Source organism: Oncorhynchus nerka, linkage group LG24 (assembly GCF_034236695.1).
Source record: "Oncorhynchus nerka isolate Pitt River linkage group LG24, Oner_Uvic_2.0, whole genome shotgun sequence".
Lineage (NCBI taxonomy): Eukaryota > Metazoa > Chordata > Actinopteri > Salmoniformes > Salmonidae > Oncorhynchus > Oncorhynchus nerka.
This window is the reverse complement of record NC_088419.1, coordinates 49,581,689-49,600,446: the sequence shown is the minus strand read 5'-3', so window position 1 is coordinate 49,600,446 and position 18,758 is coordinate 49,581,689. Positions and strand designations below refer to the sequence as shown.

Below are 18,758 nucleotides of genomic sequence, written 5' to 3'. Positions count from 1 at the left end.
CGCCAAGAGTGTGCAAAGCTGTCATCAAGGCAAACGGTGGCTACTTTGAAGAACCTCAAATAAAATTTAAAAAATAAAAATAAATATATATATATAAATAAAATAAAGTTATTCTACAATGTAGAAAATAGTAAAAATAAAGAAAAACCCTTGAATGAGTAGGCGTGTCCAAACTTTTGACTGGTACTGCATATTCAGATGGGTCATATAGTGCACTACCATAGAAAAATGATACTATGACCATGTTGAAAGTTATAGAAGCACACGCACTTAGTGGCAGGCGCTGTCACTTTGCTTCCTCTGTTATCAGTGTGTGTGTGTGCGTGTGTGTGAGAGCAAGTCTGGGCTTGTCGACACTCCACTCGGCCGCTCCACATATTGCTGCGTTTAATCAGCAGAGCTTTTTACCAGAGAGCAGGGCTGGGCTAGTCGACATGACAGGCGGCGGGCAGCACACTGTTACCTAAATGCTGCTGCCAGACACTCTCTTTCCCGCTCTTTTGCTTACCACCTCCTCTCCCGAGAGCAGCAATTAAAGTCTCAAGTCCCAAGGAGAGATGAAAGAGAGAGCGAGAGAGTATGTGTGTGAGTGTGTGTCCATACGCGCATTCACGTATCTTGAAATAGAGAGCGTGTGTGTTTGCTAAGTTCCTAAAGTGTAAGGTCATGTAAAAATGTGTGTGTCCAGAATGCACATGCGTGTGGTGGGGGGGTATACAGTAAATTAAGCTACGCAGTTGTCAGAGCGTTGTCTAAGACGTCAGTGCCACGAAGCAGACATCCCACCGTTAGTGGTCAATCCGTAGCAGTAACATACAGGGGATGGTCAAGCTCTTCCAATGCGCTGACATATGGTGAATGAGAAGATTTCACCTTGCCTTTACCACCACTGCCATCTAGTGGCGTCTGGTACGTTGCAAAACCACACGGCCGTCAAATCGGCGAAAGAGAAACGCACAGCCAAATCCATCATATTCAAAACAATATTTGTTCTTCCACTAGGTACCATAATATAAGTGATCTATTCGTTAGTAAGGCATAAACAGGAGGGATCACAAATGTGACTGTACCATTCTGGTTAAACCGAAGTGTGTGTGTGTATGTAGCTGGTGTGTGTGTGTGTGTGTGTTTGTGTGTAGCTGGTGTGTGTGTGTGTGTGTGTAATATGTGTGTGTGAGGTGACTCACTGAGGTCCTCTGCCAGCTGTACTCTGCGTCCGGTGATGAGGTGAACCTTCCTCTCGTTGTCCTCACCAAAGTCCTCCAGCACCTCTTTCACGTTCTTCTCCAGGCGCCGCACTGAATATGTGAACACACACACACCACAAAATGTCAGACATCAAAGACACAGCAAACATAGACCTACACAGAGTCTACAAAACATTAAGAACACCTGCTCTCTCCATGACACAGACTGACCAGGTGAATCGAGGTGAAAGCTATGATCCCTTATTGATGTCACTTGTTATATCCACTTCAATCAGTGTAGATGAAGGGGAGGAGACAGGTTAAAATAAGGATTTTTAAGCCTTGATACAATTGAGATGGATTGTGTGTGTGTGTCATTCAGAGGGTGAATGGGCAAGACAACAAAAAAAAGACTTAAGTGCCTTTGAACGGGGTATGGCGGTAGGTGCCAGGAGCACCGGTTTGCGTTAAGAACGGCAACGCTGCTGGATTTTTCACACTTTCACACAGTTGCCCGTGTGTATCAAGAATCATCCACCACCCAAATGACATCGAGCCAACTTGACAACTGTGGGAAGCTTTGGAGTCAACATGAGCCAGCATCCCTGTGGGACGCTTGACACCTTGTGGAGTCCATGCCAGACGACTTGAGGATATATATATATATATATATATATATATATATATGCCTAGAAATATGGAGCAAGTGCTCTTTGGACAAGACAGTTGAGCTTACAATAACGCTGGGTGATATATCAAAATAATTTGATTATTTCAAATCTATATATTGTTTTTATGAGCGTTGATGTCCACTTGTTCCAATGTTGTCTTTTTGGTCTCGTCTCCTTCGTTCCCGTCTGCGCTGGGTGCACCTTCCCATTTACACCAGATATCTATGTAATGACGAGATGCTCATGTCTCCGCCGTAACAATGGGAGTCGTCGTTCCAACGGCGGGAAGGCAAGCGACAAGCTGAGGTCCAGAATAAGTCCATACAAACACCCTGGGGTTATTTTGGACAGAGTGAAACCTCCCGCGTCACCTCTTCCTCTCTGTTCTCACACACACACACACACACCCCTACCCCTGCCACTCACATCAACAAAGATGAGAGATCACTTACTCTCCGACAAGCGGTTTCAACTCGCTATTTGCATTTGCGGTTTGGTCCAACAGAATAGATCATATGGACGCTGAAACACAGTGAGACATTATTTTACCGCAATAAAGGAGACGTTAACCTTTCTAACAACACCTATTTTATGTCTCAACTCCTCAAATTACGTGCTGAGCCAGACACTACTAAAAACGGGAGTATCAATGAACATTGATTCTGGAAAAGCCTCCGTTTGTCGCGCAGGGCATTGCGGTATCACTTAGCGCTAGCAGCATTTTAGCCTAAGACTGTTACACCAGCTGTCTATTGCACATTTATAAAAACAGACTAATCATAAAGAACAATTATATCAGAAATTGGCAAGTCATTTAACATCCTGCGAAATAAGGTAGGCCACTTGATTTCAACATCTGAAAAAGTAGACCGGCTAGCATGCTGTTCAAACAGTCGGAGATGGACAGTGTGTGTTCATAACAATTCAACTGTTCTGCCTTGTTAGCTAGAAAAATAGATTCAAGTTGGCTTAACTTCAAATATAGAAAAAGATTAGCTGGCTACTCAATAGCACGTGGGCTTGTGCTTGAGAGATTGTTCAGACCTGTGTTAACTAGCAACAAGAAGTTATTCATTATTAGTGAATGTATTATGCATGGTTCTGGTTAAATCTGTACCAGAATGGGCATTTTCATAGACTTGAAAGCCATTGTATTATTACATTATTAGTGGGTCTTATGGTTGGTAAAGCATACAGTACACAGAAAATATTCAGACCCCCTTTGACTCAATCTACACACAATATACCAGAATGACAAGGCAAAAACTGGTTTAGACATGTTTGCAAATGTATAAAAAAGAAAAACATTATCTACATACGTTTTCAGACCCTTTGCTATGACTCGAAATTGAGCTCAGGTGCATCCGGTTTCCACTGATCATCCTTGAGATGTTTCTACAACTTGACTGGAGTCCACCTGTGGTACAATCAATTGATTGGACATGATTTGGAAAGGCACGCACCTGTCTATATGAAGTCCCACAGTGCATGTAAGAGCAAAAACCAAGCCATGAGGTCGAGAGGAATTGTCAGATGATGGAAACAAATGTATTAGGAAGGGTACCAAAACATTTCTGCCGCATTCAAGGTCCCCAAAAACACAGTGGCCTCCATCATTCTTAAATGGAAGACGTTTGGAACCACCAAGACTCTTCCTAGAGCTGGCCACCTGGCCAAACTGGGCAATCGGAGGAGAAGGATCATGGTCAGGCCAACTCCCACTTGGTGTTGGCCAAAAGACACCTAAAGGACTCTCAGACCATGAGAAACAAGATTATATGGTCTGATGAAACCAAGATTGAACTCTTTGGCCTGAATGCCAAGCGCCACGTCTGGAGGAAACCTTGTAGCGTCAAACCCAAGACCATAATCGCTGCCAAAGGTGCCTCAAAAAAGTACTGAGTAAAGGGTCTGAATACTTACATAAATGTGATAGTTTATTTGTAATCATTTGCCCAAACAATACAAACCTGTTTTTGCTTTGTCATTATGGGGTATTGTGTATAGATTGATGAGGGGGGGGACAATTTAATCAATTTTAGTATAAGGCTATAACCTAACAAAATGTGGAAAGAGTTAAGGGGTCTGAATACTTTCTGAATGCACTGTATATTTATCCTAAAGTATAATTTCACGAGCTCTGAATTCAATAGATTATTGCTGTCTGTTTGAAGTGCAGTGGATTTGACCTTTAATTGTACAATCAACGTATTTCGAGATTTTTTAAAATTTTAAATGTGATATACTGTGAAGTCCATAAAAGTTTTAGACATGACTTTTAGGCCATATCGCCCAGCCCTAGCTCACAGCACATCTGGTTCCAGCATATAGCTCAGCTAATGGCAGTAGCTGCATCCCAAATGGCACCGTATTCACTATGGGCACTGGTAAACAACTGTGCACTAGGTCAAAAGTAGGGCACTATGTAGGGAATAGGGTGCCATTTGGGACATGGGCTATAATTCTTCTGTGTCTGCTACCTAGCTCCCCAGTACACTGTAGCTCACTCAGACAGGGTCAGACTGAGGGCAGACATTCTCCGCTCAAACTCTTATGACTCAACGGACTGTTCACCGTCCCTCTCATTTGAACCAGTTCAGAGTTATAAAGCCTTCAGTTTCAGGCCGGTGGGGCCGGTATGCAGCTGCCTGCCTGTATGCTCTAGTGAGGGCTTGTGTGTTGGCAGACTGAGATCGTACATGACAATAATATTGACCATGGGCGGTTGGTTCTGCCCTGCTAAGCCCCAGTTCATTGTAGCTCAGTCTTGGATGACCCCACCCAGTTCTGCCTAGCCCAATGTTAGCCAACTCATGATAATCAAGCTAGCCATGAAGCCTATGCTGGCATGGCAATCTCTGCAACGACGAACACAGGAAGTCTGTTCCACTGGTTTCCAGTTTGATTTCCACATTTTGTAACGGCTGAAATCCCAATTTCCAGCCCTATACCCCGGTCCCAGCCTACCCTCTGTGTTGGTTAGCTGCTGTCTGAGCGTGTTGGCTGTGATAAGCAGCATCCTCTGGATCCTCCAGAACAGCACTACGTCATTGCACTCCAGCTATGGAAGAAGAGAAACACTGTGAAAATGAGATAGGGTAGAAGTGACACGCATGGTTTTTACTGCAGGCAGAGGAAAGGGTAGTGTCGATCGATGGACAATGTACTACAGTCCAAAAGGTGCGTTCAACAAGGGAAATAGTTCTCAAACTTTTTCTAACATACAATGACACGTTCCATTTATTTTGTGCTAACTGCAGCGTCAATGCATCAATGCTGCGTAATAAATTCTGCACTCAAACTGTTCTCATTATGTAATGCAATTTTTTACTGAACACGTGTGCAACAGCAGTTCAACATTCACCTTTTGCTTCCACTTCTGTCAAGTCTACGCATACAATTTGATGCATACGTTGGATATATTCAACATATGCACCACACAGAACAGCCTCTGCAACGCTGCAAGGCAAACGGCAGATTCCATTGGAAATGAACGACCTTCTGATTTAGGCTATTATATCGACTAAGAATGAATAATCCTTACAAAAATGAGCTATTTGTGCCTTCACCGTAACATTTTGGAACGTTCATTCAAATCAAATCCTTCAACTGAAATTGTTACTATGGTAACATGTTCGCCGAAACGGAAGCCTTGTTGAAATCACCTCAATAGGTCTCTGAAATCTTAGTTGAGAACAGCTACCTCTGGCAACTTGCCTTGGAGCCGAGGTCACTTACCTCCGAGTCGACAAAGTGTCTCTGGTAGTAGTAGAAGCCTCGTCTACACAGGTTACAGTGCTGCAGGGCCTTCTGCAGGAAGTGACGCCTGTACAGTTGGTGCCACGTGTCCTTGATCTGGAACACAGGAAGTAGTAGAGGGCCAGAATGCGAGAGGGACAGGCTATGCTTCATGGTGTATTGGGATGTGGGATAGGTTGTGTGTGCGCGCGCATCTAAATTCTATTTGATTTTAAATGAACCCTTATTTTACCAGGTAAGTTGACTCAGAACACATTCTCATTTACAGCAACGACCTGGGGAATAGTTACAGGGGAGGACGAATGAGCCAATTGTAAACGGGGGGGCTGATTAGGTGGCCATGATGGTATGAAGGACAGATTGGGAATTGATATACTTGTGTCTTTGAGTACTCATCTCCTCTATCAGCAGTGATCTGAAAACACAATACGACTTCCACCTGCCCAGTTCCTCAATAAATGCATACGCACTTATTGCAAAGTTATTACATGCATTCCTCCACTGGAGTTTCTAAGACTAAGAAAATGTGACCAGAGTTGGTCTCCCTCACCAGGGCAGGGTCCACCTCCACCCCTCGGCCCTCCAGGTTCTTGCGGACGGTGGTGACCTCGTCATTGGCCAGGTAGGCCGTGTGGTCCTCGTGGAGCTTCAGCAGGCGCTCCAGCTCGTTTCGGGTCTCGTTGCGGGTGTGCTGCTCGGGCGAGCGGTTCTTCCAGCTCATCCAGCGCTGCTTCCAGTCAGGACCCACCATGTCATTTATCACAGAGTCCGCTAGGAGACACACAGAGGTTGTGAGATCGTAGTATTAGAGGTAGTGTAGAAGCAGACAGGTGCAAAGAGGGAGGGAGGGAGATTAGGGTTGTCACGATACCAGTAGCTCGACCCTCGGAAGTATCGTGGTAAGAAAACAAAACACGGATTTCATATCTTGAGGAAAACAGTCCCGGAGTTAGAAACAAACAGCATTATGTTGTCACCTAGAGTCACATTTGTTTTAATTGGCGAGCTATAGCACCCACAATTTTACATAAAGTAGCTTTTTAATAGGACAATAAGAGTTTAGTCTAAATCCTGTTTCCTTTTTTCGCCACGGAAAATCTGGTGTCGTGGTACAGTGATTCTGGTATCGTGACAACCCTAACAGAGAGAGACAGGTGCAGAGAGAGGGAGACATACACACAGCAGCAACAAAGGCAGGGAAAGATCAAGAAAGAGGTTGATTGCAAAGGCAGTAAGCCACGGTGAAGGTGGGTGTGTGACCTACTGTCTTTGAGGCGTGCCTGCAAGGTCTCCTCCATGAACTGGATGGCCGCGTCCCACTGGGGCTTGTCTGTGATGGAGCGGTCCTCCAGAGCATTGTGCTGGATCACCCTCTGACAACCCACACAGACAGCAGAAAGGACATTACGCACAAGGGGAGACAGGAAACCTGGGCGTACAATAATGTTTGCCTGCTGTATGTGGTTGAATATGCGAAAGAGTAAAGAGTATTGCAATGTCAGTCTTTTTACTGTGTGTGTGTGTGTGTGTGTGTCCATGTTTAAGTACCAGGCTGTCCATGGCCCTCTCGTTCCACTTGTGCCTCTTGATGCTCTCGTCCTTCACCGCCTCCTTGAGCTTGTCAAAGATGTCATCCTGGTCCTTCCCTTTATACTCGGCCATAAAGCGGGCGAACTCCTCCTGCAGCGTCTCCCAGGCGACCTGGAGGGGACGGACAGAGGAGAGGATCGGGCCTCGTATCAACACAGCACCATGGCCGGCTACAGAGACAATGCCACAGTATTTGCATACCATTAATGTCATACCAATCAGAACGGTCACAGACATAGTGATTGCGAGGAAGATGCAAATTTGGAACAAAAAGGACATTGACGACCACAGTAAAACCATTATCGCCAATAATAATAATACATTTGTTTCCATCATCTGAAATGATCACAACAGAGAGTCCTGACGAGACACAAACAATTCCTTATGACATTTACAGTGCATTTGGAAAGTAATTTGACCCCTTGACTTTATCCACATTTTGTTACAGCCTTATTCCAAAATGGATTACAAGTCCCCCCCCCTCATCAATCTACACACAATACCCTATAATGACTAAGCAAAAACAGGTTTTTAAAAATGACCGCAAATGTATAAACATTTTTTTTTTTTTACTTTACTCAGTACTTTGTTGAAGCACCTTTGGCAGCGATTACAAACCTCGTGTTCTTGGGTATGACAGTACAAGATTGGGAGAAACTTCCCAAATACAGATGTGCCATTCTTCTCTGCAGATCCTCAATCTCTGTCAGGTTGGATGGGGAGGGTCGCTGCACAGCTATTTTCAGGTCTCTCCAGAGATGGTTGATCGGGATCAAGTCCGGGCAACCCAAGGACATTGAGTCTTGTCCCGAAGCCACTCCTGCTTTGTCTTGGTTATGTGTTTAGGGTCATTGTCCTGTTGGAAGGTGAATCTTCGCTCCAGTCTGAGGTCCTGAGCGCTCTGGAGCAGGTTTTCATCAAGGATCTCTGTACTTTGCTTCGTTCTTCTTTCCCTCGATCCCAACTAGTCTCCCAGTTCCAGGAGGCTGAAAAACATCCCCACACCATGATGCTGCCACCACCACCATGCTTCACAGTAGGGATGGTGCCAGGTTTCCTCCAGACGTGATGATTAGCAATCAAGCCAAAGAGTTTTATTAGACCAGAGAATCTTGTTTCTCATGGCCTGAGAGTCCTTTAGGTGACTTTTGGCTAACTCCAAGCGGGCTGTCATGTGCATTTCACTGAGGAGTGGATTCCGTCTGGCCCCTCTACCATAAAGGGCTGAAAGGTGGAGTGCCGCAGAGATGGTTGTCCTTCTGAAAGGTTCTCCCATCTCCACAGAGGAACTCAGGAACTCTGTCAGAGTGACCATCAGGTCCTTGGTCACCTTGGTCCTTGGTCACAAGGCCCTTCTCCCCGGTTGCTCAGTTGGCCGGGCGGCCAGCTCTAGGAAGAGTGGTTCCAAACTTCTTCCATTTGAGAATGGTGGAGGCCACTGTGTTCTTGGGGATATTCAGTGCTGCAGAAATGCTTTGCTACCCTTCCCCAGATCTATCTCAACACAATCCTGTCTCAGAGCTCTACAGACAATTCCTTTGACCTCATGGCTTGGTTTTGCTCTGACATGCACTGTCAACTGCAGGACTTTATATAGACAGGTGTGTGCCTTTCCAAATCATGTCCAATCAGTTGAATTTACCACAGGTGGACTCCAAGTTGTAGAAACATCTCAAGGATGACCAATGGAAACAGGATGCACCTGAGCTCAACTTCATGTCTCATAGCAAAAAGTCTGAATACTTATGTAAATAAGTTGTTTCTTATTTTTAATACATTTGCAAAACATTCTAAAAAACAGTTTTGCTTTGTCATTATGGGGTATTGTGCGTAGATTGATGAGGGAATATGTTTATTTAATCCATTTTAGAATAAGGCTGTAACGTAACAAAGTGTGTAAAAGGGGAAGAGGTCTGAATACGGAATGAATGAATCTCTCTCTTTCTCCCCTTACCCATCTGTCTATCGCCTCCTTTGAATTCCATGCTGTCACAGTTACCAGCCCTTTCAAGCTTAACATCCTTATCATTTATCGCCCTCCAGGTTCCCTCGGAGAGTTCATCAATGAGCTTGATGCCTTGATAAGCTCCTTTCCTGAGGATGGCTCACCTCTCACAGTTCTGGGCGACTTTAACCTCCCCACGTCTACCTTTGACTCATTCCTCTCTGCCTCCTTCTTTCCACTCCTCTCCTCTTTTGACCTCACCCTCTCACCTTCCCCCCTACTCACAAGGCAGGCAATACGCTGACCTCATCTTTACTAGATGCTGTTCCTCCACTAACCTCATTGCAACTCCTCCAAGTCTCCGACCACTACCTTGTATCCTTTTCCCTCTCGCTCTCATCCAACACTTCCCACACTGCCCCTACTCGGATGGTATCGCGCCGTCCCAATCTTCGCTCTCTCTCCCCCCCGCTACTCTCTCCTCTTCCATCCTATCATCTCTTCCCTCTGCTCAAACCTTCTCCAACCTATCTCCTGATTCTGCCTCCTCAACCCTCCTCTCCTCCCTTTCTGCATCCCTTGATTCTCTATGTCCCCTATCCTCCAGGCCGGCTCGGTCCTCCCTCCTGCTCCGTGGCTCGACGACTCATTGCGAGCTCACAGAACAGGGCTCCGGGCAGCCGAGCGGAAATGGAGGAAAACTCGCCTCCCCTGCGGACCTGGCATCCTTTCACTCCCTCCTCTCTACATTTTCCTCTTCTGTCTCTGCTGCTAAAGCCACTTTCTACCACTCTAAAGTCCAAGCATCTGCCTCTAACCCTAGGAAGCTCTTTGCCACCTTCTCCTCCCTCCTGAATCCTCCTCCCCCTCCCCCCTCCTCCCTCTCTGCAGATGACTTCACAACCATTTTGAAAAGAAGGTCGACGACATCCGATCCTCGTTTGCTAAGTCAAACGGCACCGCTGGTTCTGCTCACACTGCCCTACCCTGTGCTCTGACCTCTTTCTCCCCTCTCTCTCCAGATGAAATCTCGCGTCTTGTGACGGCCGGCCGCCCAACAACCTGCCCGCTTGACCCTATTCCCTCCTCTCTTCTCCAGACCATTTCCGGAGACCTTCTCCCTTACCTCACCTCGCTCATCAACTCATCCCTGACCGCTGGCTACGTCCCTTCTGTCTTCAAGAGAGCGAGAGTTGCACCCCTTCTGAAAAACCTACACTCGATCCCTCCGATGTCAACAACTACAGACCAGTATCCCTTCTTTCTTTTCTCTCCAAAACTCTTGAACGTGCCGTCCTTGGCCAGCTCTCCCGCTATCTCTCTCAGAATGACCTTCTTGATCCAAATCAGTCAGGTTTCAAGACTAGTCATTCAACTGAGCCTGCTCTTCTCTGTATCACGGAGGCCCTCCGCACTGCAAAGCTAACTCTCTCTCCTCTGCTCTCATCCTTCTAGACCTATCGGCTGCCTTCGATACTGTGAACCATCAGATCCTCCTCTCCACCCTCTCCGAGTTGGGCATCTCCGGCGCGGCCCACGCTTGGATTGCGTCCTACCTGACAGGTCGCTCCTACCAGGTGGCGTGGCGAGAATCTGTCTCCTCACCACGCGCTCTCACCACTGGCGTCCCCCAGGGCTCTGTTCTAGGCCCTCTCCTATTCTCGCTATACACCAAGTCACTTGGCTCTGTCATAACCTCACATGGTCTCTCCTATCATTGCTATGCAGACGACACACAATTAATCTTCTCCTTTCCCCCTTCTGATGACCAGATGGCGAATCGCATCTCTGCATGTCTGGCAGACATATCAGTGTGGATGACGGATCACCACCTCAAGCTGAACCTCGGCAAGACGGAGCTGCTCTTCCTCCCGGGGAAGGACTGCCCGTCCATGATCTCGCCATCACGGTTGACAACTCCATTGTGTCCTCCTTTCAGAGCGCTAAGAACCTTGGCGTGATCCTGGACAACACCCTGTCGTTCTCAACTAACATCAAGGCGGTGGCCCGTTCTTGTAGGTTCATGCTCTACAACATCCGCAGAGTGCCTCACACAGGAAGCAGCGCAGGTCCTAATCCAGGCACTTGTCATCTCCCGTCTGGATTACTGCAACTCGCTGTTGGCTGGGCTCCCTGCCTGTTCCATTAAACCCCTACAACTCATCCAGAACGCCGCAGCCCGTCTGGTGTTCAACCTTCCCAAGTTCTCTCACGTCACCCCGCTCCTCCGCTCTCTCCACTGGCTTCCAGTTGAAGCTCGCATCCGCTACAAGACCATGGTGCTTGCCTACGGAGCTGTGAGGGGAACGGCACCTCAGTACCTCCAGGCTCTGATCAGGCCCTACACCCAAACAAGGGCACTGCGTTCATCCACCTCTGGCCTGCTCGCCTCCCTACCACTGAGGAAGTACAGTTCCCAGCCCAGTCAAAACTGTTCGCTGCTCTGGCCCCCAATGGTGGAACAAACTCCCTCACGACGCCAGGACAGCGGAGTCAATCACCACCTTCCGGAGACACCTGAAACCCCACCTCTTTCAGGAATACCTAGGATAGGATAAAGTAATCCTTCTCACCCCCCTTAAAAGATTTAGATGCACTATTGTAAAGTGGCTGTTCCACTGGATGTCTTAAGGTGAACGCACCAATTTGTAAGTCGCTCTGGATAAGAGCGTCTGCTAAATTACTTAAATGTAAATGTTAAATGTAAATACTTTCCAAATGCACTATAGGTCCACAGCCATGAAGAGATGTAAAGAGATGGAGGGAGCAGCAGTCTAACTCTACCTCTAATGCCTTGTGAGGCAGCTGCTTGTCCGTCCACTGTTTGAGCTTGATGTCCACGGTGGTGTTGAAGGTGCCAGAGTTCATGGTCTGGGCTGCCGGCAGGTAGATGTTCTCGATGACGTGTGTGGACACGCGCTCCCACAGCTTCTTCTGTAGGATGGCCTCCCTGCAGGGGCAAAGGGCAGATGGGGCGAAATACAACCTAGTGAGCGCTTTGTGGTTGGACACCGCTTTGGAGACAACACTATGCGGGTGCATCCCAAAATGACACCCTATTTCTTATACAATGCTCTACTTTTGGTCAAAAGTAGTGTACTAGATAGGGAACAGAATGCCCTTTGAGACAAATCCCCATGAAAGCTCAGCAGCTTGTTAACTAAAGCTTGGCTCTTTATCGGACCAGGACTGTATGACAATGGGACAAACCCCTACTCAATCCCCCTGGGCTGCTGGTGAAGACTCATTTATCACAAAACACACACACACTCATATTTCATACACAACCCTTTGTTTTTGCTCCCAGCTCCACTCGTATCAATACAACACACTTCTCAGACGCTTCGATTGCATTGCTGGCTAACAGGGCCATCTTGGCTCCCCCACCAACCCCAGTCGCACCGTAGCCCATTCATCAGGCCATTGATCCAGTGCTACAGATGGGGCTCGGAGGGGCTCTTAGCCTCTCACCAACCACTGGACATCCATCTCATTTAGCCTACTGCTAACCTCTGGGTGGGGGGGGACCAACACACATATACACAGACAGGCGCACACACACTAGCCACCTGCACCATTCAGAGCTTCTACAGACAAAGTTGTCTAAGGGCCGCGGAATTCCTGAATTCATTTAAAGACCCTTTTTATGAAGCATAGAACACTAAGTTGTTGGCCATATTATTTGAATAACTTAAAAAACGAAATAATAATATGCATAAAGCTGTAGGTAATAAAACATCATTTGAAGGGCTACATGTTCACCACGGCAAACACTCACCAGTGTTTCGGTGTGACTTGACTCAAGCTAATAACTTCATCCAAGATTTCGTTCTTGGCTTTTTCGAAGAGTTCATTCTTGTGGATAAGATGAACAGAAAACTCATGATTAGCTGGTGGAATCTGGCACGGTTGACCATTCTCTCAAAATGTCAGGAAAAACCTAGACATGAAAACTGGACTGGTAAAGGACATTATTGTGGACAGAAGCAGACAGAGTCCTAACTAGACTAGAGTTACATATAATTAAGTAAAACAATATATAGTCCTAAAGAAATATAATAGTACACAAGATATATATATATATTTGTACAGTGTATTCGGAAAGTATTGAGACCCCTTGACTTTTTGTTACGTTACAGCCTTATTCTAAAATTGACTGGATTAAACAAATTTCTCATCAATCTACACACAATACCCCATAATAACAAAGCATAAACATGTTCATTTTTTAAAGCAAATTTATAAAAAATAGAATTAAAAAAAATCTACTCATTCAAGGGACTTTAAAATGTTCACTATTATTCTACAATGTAGAAAATAGTAAAGGCATCAAAACTATGAAATAACACATATGGAATCATGTAGTAAACCTAAATATATTTCATATTTGAGGGTCTTCAAAGTAGCCACACTTTTCCTTGACAGCTTCGCACACTCTTGGCATTCTCTCAACCAGCTTAATGAGGTAGTCACCTGGAATGTATTTCAATTAACAGGTGTGCCTTGTCAAAAGTTAAGAAGGAAAGAAATTCCACAAATTATTGCATTTGAGCCAATCAGTTGTGTTGTGACAGGGTTTGGTTAGTATACAGGAGATGCCATGAGGTTGAAGGAATTGTCCATAGAGCTCCGAGACAGGATTGTGACTAGGCACAGATCTGGGGAAGGGTACCAAAAAATGTCTGCAGCATTGAAAGTCCAAGAACACAGTGGCCTCCATTATTCTTAATAGGAAGAAGTTTGGAACCACCAAGACTCTTCCTAGAGCTGGCCAAACTGAGTAATTGTGGGAGAAGGGCCTTGGTCAGGGGGGTGACCAAGAACCCAATGGTCACTCTGAAAGAGCTCCAAAATTCCTCTGTGGAGATGGGAGAAACTTCCAGAAGGACAACCATCTCTGCAGCACTCCATCAGTCAGGCATTTATGGTAGAGTGGCTAGACATGCCTTTTAATGAGGAATAGCTTCCATGACAGCCCACTTGGAGTATGCCAAAAGGCACCAAAAGACGTGAAACATCAGACCAGGTCTGATGAAAGCAAGATTGAACTCTTTGGCCTGAATACCAAGCGTCACGTCTAGAGGAAACCTTGCACTACCCTTACGTTGAAGCATGGTGGTGGCAGCATCCACACTGTGGTGATGTTTTTCAGTGGCAGGGACTGGGAGACTAGTCAGGATCGAGGGAAAGATGAACGGAGGCATAGTACAGAGAGATCCTTGATGAAAACCTTCTTCACTCAGGACCTCAGACAAGGTTGAAGTTTCACCTTCCAACAGGACAACAACCCTAAGCACACACCCAAGACAACGCAGGAGTGGCTTCGGGGCATGTCTCTGAATGTCTTTGAGTGACCCAGTCAGCCAGAGCCGGGACTTGAACCCAAAGATATGCAGAGAATGGGAGAACCTCCCCAAATACAGTTGTGCCAAACTTGTAGCGTCACACCCAAGAAGACTCGAGGCTGTAATGGCTGCCGAAGGTGCTTCAACAAAGTACTGAGTCAAGGGCCTGAATACTTATGTAAATGTGATATTTCAGTTTTGTATTCTTAAATACATTTGAAAAAATTTCTAGAAACCTGTTTTTGCTTTGTCATTTTGGGGTACTGTGTGTAGATTGGTGAGGGAAAAATACAATTGAATCAATTTTAGAATAAGGCTGTAACATACCAAAAGTCAGGGGGTCTGAATACTTTCCGAATGTGGGTGTGTGTGTGTGTATGTATGTATGCATGTATATAGAATTATTTTTTAGATATATAGATATAGGAGATATATATATATATATATATATAAAATTACATTTTTTATATGTGTGGATATATGTATATGTATATATCGATGGTCCTTACCCTGTCCAGCTCTCGCAGACGGGGGTAGTTGTTCTTCCACTCTGTCTCCAGGTTGAAGCGGGACGCTGATGGACGAGAGGACAGACAGTTCTTTGTCATAGTACAGGCTAACTCAAATAATATATACACCATGCTAGGGCTATCCCCGACTAAAAAAAAAATCTTGGTCGACTCGATTGGGCGAAATATTTGAGGTAAATCAACTACACGTAGGCTACTAAGCTTCTCTGATGCTTTAAGCACTGCGATCAAAAACAAAGACAGACAAATTACTAGAGGGAGTCAGAGATCAAGATAACTATATAAAAAATATATATATTCCGAACCTGCTCCCGCTGCTGCTGGCCTTCACAGATTCTACTGTTATGCTCCTGAAGTTACCAGAAGTTACCAGTAAGACAACACCGGCGGTCGACAACCTTTTCCATTTGAAGTGCCAAGCTATTGTACCATTTCTACTGATCTGCATGCTGATTTTCATATGCACACTTTGGTGGAACAGTTGAATTTAATTTAGAACAAAATGATATCTAAATGAAAATGATACAATCTAAAAAGTAACTTCTATTGCAATTGCAAATACGTAAAAAGAGCCTACATAAAGCCAACAAATAAAAACATTGCAGCCCGCAGGTAGAAAACATCCTGATACACACAATCTATAAATCACGTAGGCCATGCATGGCCCTTCTGCAAGTTACTTGAAACATTGTATCAACTATTAACTTGGTCAGGCCTAAGCTAGTGCTAGCCAACTTGCAACATTGTTGAAAATATTCTGGGCCCTCAGAGTTTCCTGAGTCAAGGGATAAGATGTAAATCAGGTAGATCATTTTATGTTTCCACCGGATCAGAGCATGACATTTTATACCCCTTTCATGCTGAGTGGTTATCGAAAGGGAGAGAGCTGGGAAGATTGTTTACTTGCTGTTTGAGGCGAAGAAAACATTTCTTTGAGAAGCTATAGAGTGATGGTGAGTTAAGACCATCAGAAACGGTATCAAATCTCCGAATGGGCACATGTATAAGCCTACATTTGAGTGCAGGCCAGGTAGCCTAGGCCTACTTCTGTGTGTAATCAGGTGTGTGTCTTTACTCCAGATTGGCAGGAGCACTCAACCTTAAATAATGAATACAATTGCCAACTCGTAAAAGGAATTAAAGAAAACAAAACGGTGTAGCCTAGGTGGTGCACTCCGCAAGCAACGTGTCCACTCCGACAAATGACAACGGTAAGACTGTAATAATAAGTTGAACGCACTAAAATAAATTACCGGAACCAAACAAACATTGTAGGTTAGAAATGGTAATTAAATGTACAACTGGTGAGCCATACCTGTGGCCTCCGCAATGGATTAGTCCACTCATACAGGCGTGAATCAGACGGGTGTCTCACGTGCCATCATTTTTTACAATGCATTTGCCACTGCTTGACAACAACAAAAAATCTTGGTCGACCAACAGCCTATGGACCAAACAATCAACCAGTTGACTAAATGGGGCAGCCCAACACCATGCATATAGCGGATGCTTTTATCCAAAGCGACTTACAGTCAAATGCGCATACATTATTATTATTATTGTTTTTTTTTTTACATATGGTTGTCCCAGGAATTGAATCCACTATCCTGGTGTTGCAAGCACCATTCTCTACCAACTGAGCTATAGAAGACAAAAGGACACAGGACAAATATCCCCTTAATCAAAGGATGGATTTAGATCTGGGGCACCAGGTGGGTGTAATTAATTATCAGGTACAACAGAAAACCAGAAGTTTGGCCTAGGCTACTGTTGACTGCGAAGATGGTATTTTTAATAGCACTATAACAAAAGCTAGATGCAGGCTACTGTGTGCCATTCAGTTAGGATGCAATTTTGGAACTTACATTTATTTATAAACATTTGTTTTATCATGATTATTATTGCATAGCATTATTATTGTAGGCATATTTATTAATCTAAACCAGTTCTTTAAATATGTGTTTTGTTTCATTCTGTTTAGATATTTCTGCTGAATACATTTTTAAATTGTGTGCTCCGTATTTATACTGAACAAAAATAAACGCAACATGAAACGATTTCAAATATTTTACTGAGTTACAGTTCATATAAAGGAAGTCAAGTCAATTTAAATGAATTAATTAGCCCCTAACCTATGGAGATCACATGACTGGGCAAGGGCGCAACCATGGATGGAGCCCGGCCCACCGAGTGGGGAGCCAGGCCCAGCCAATCAGAATGAGTTTTTCTCCCCCAAAAAAGGGCTTTATTACAGACAGAAATAAGCTTCAGCACCACCTCAAACGATCCCACAGGTGAAGAAGCCAGATGTGGAGGTCCTGGGCAGACGTAGTTACACGTGGTCTGTTGTTAATAAGGACGGTTAGACATACTGACAAATTCTCTAAAACTACATTGGAGGCAGTATATTGTAGAGAAACAAACATTAAATTCTCTGGCAACAGATCTGGTGGGCAACTCCTGCAGTCAGCATGTCAATTGCATGCTCCCTCAACAGTTGAGACATCTGTGGCATTGTGTTGTGTGACAAAACTGCACATTTTAGAGAGGCCTTTTATTGTCCCCAGTGCAAGGTGCACCTATGTAATGAACATGATAATCAGATTCTTGATATGCCACACCTGTCAGGTGGATGGATTATCTTGGCAAAGGAGAAATGCTAACAAACAGGAATGTAAGAAAATTTGTGCAAATTTGTGTATTTTAGAAAAATAAGCTTCTCTTTTTTTGCATATGGACAATTTCTGGGATCTTTTATTTCAGCCAATGAAAAATGTTCAGTATACCTTCAGTATGCATACCTTCAGTAAGCATATGGACGTCCAGTAAATTATTAAATGTCCGGTAAATTAAAATCTTCCCGGTCACGTTGTCCGGAGCCAAATATTTTGAACGGAAACCCTGACACACACACACTCCCCGATATACACACTCCCCATTGTCCCTCTCCTCTCCCTACACAATGAAGATGTCGCTAATTGCCCGTGGGTGGGTTATTGGGCCAGAGTGGCGCCAGACACTGGGCCTGTGAGGATGGTTTTTGACGTGCAGCAGATCAATACGCCACACAATGGGAAGGAGAGCCACACCACAGCCAGAGGGCAATAAATCTAGTCCCTGCTGCTACTGTTAGTGAGGACCACCGGCTGTCTGGGATAATTGCGGCTGGGAAGCAGCGCCGGTCGAGGGGAGAAGTGTGGCAGGGTATTCGGGAGCAGGAGGGGGGAGCAAGTAGAGAGGAAAAGTGTGCATCGCTCACTAACAAAAGGTGGGTGGTGGTGGTCAGCCATGGCTGTAAGAGACGAGGACAGGAGTGTCAAACTCATTCCATGGATGGCAGAGTGCTTGTCCAATTAAGACCTACACAACCAGCTGAGGGGAGTTCCTAACTAATAAGTGACTTAAAGGTCCAGGCACCACAGGCTGAAATTATAGTTTTGCATCTACCTGTCAATTTTGAGATTTTTGTATTTTGGTCCATTAATATTAGTATTTTCAAAAAGTGAAACAAAATGTTTATTAAAAAAAGAAATCATGAAAATTTATATTTTATTTCGATTATCATTACTACCGTCATCAACATTAATACATTTTAACCACTTTGGACGATGAGTAGATGGGTGAGGCGGGACTTTCTTGCACAAAGCAGTTTGGATGAAATAATTGAATAGTGCCTTGAGAAAGTATTCATACCCCGTAACTTATTCCACATCGTTGTTGTTTTACAGCCT

At 44.9% G+C, this 18,758-nt stretch overlaps 1 protein-coding gene across 8 annotated transcripts in view; it reads right to left on the bottom strand.

Annotated features, from left to right (window-relative positions):
- Positions 1–18,758, bottom strand: part of opa1 (OPA1 mitochondrial dynamin like GTPase) — a 61,719-nt gene that overhangs the window by 19,683 nt on the left and 23,278 nt on the right. For all 8 annotated transcript variants that reach the window (XM_029632008.2, XM_029632010.2, XM_029632013.2 and 5 more), the window contains 9 exons: positions 15,007–15,071; positions 12,931–13,007; positions 11,937–12,102; positions 7,166–7,318; positions 6,882–6,990; positions 6,168–6,388; positions 5,597–5,713; positions 4,826–4,919; positions 1,188–1,298 (listed from right to left, as the gene is read on the bottom strand). In XM_029632008.2, coding sequence (XP_029487868.1) covers positions 1,188–1,298; positions 4,826–4,919; positions 5,597–5,713; positions 6,168–6,388; positions 6,882–6,990; positions 7,166–7,318; positions 11,937–12,102; positions 12,931–13,007; positions 15,007–15,071 — 1,113 coding nt within the window. The remainder of the gene's footprint in view (positions 1–1,187; positions 1,299–4,825; positions 4,920–5,596; positions 5,714–6,167; positions 6,389–6,881; positions 6,991–7,165; positions 7,319–11,936; positions 12,103–12,930; positions 13,008–15,006; positions 15,072–18,758) is intronic.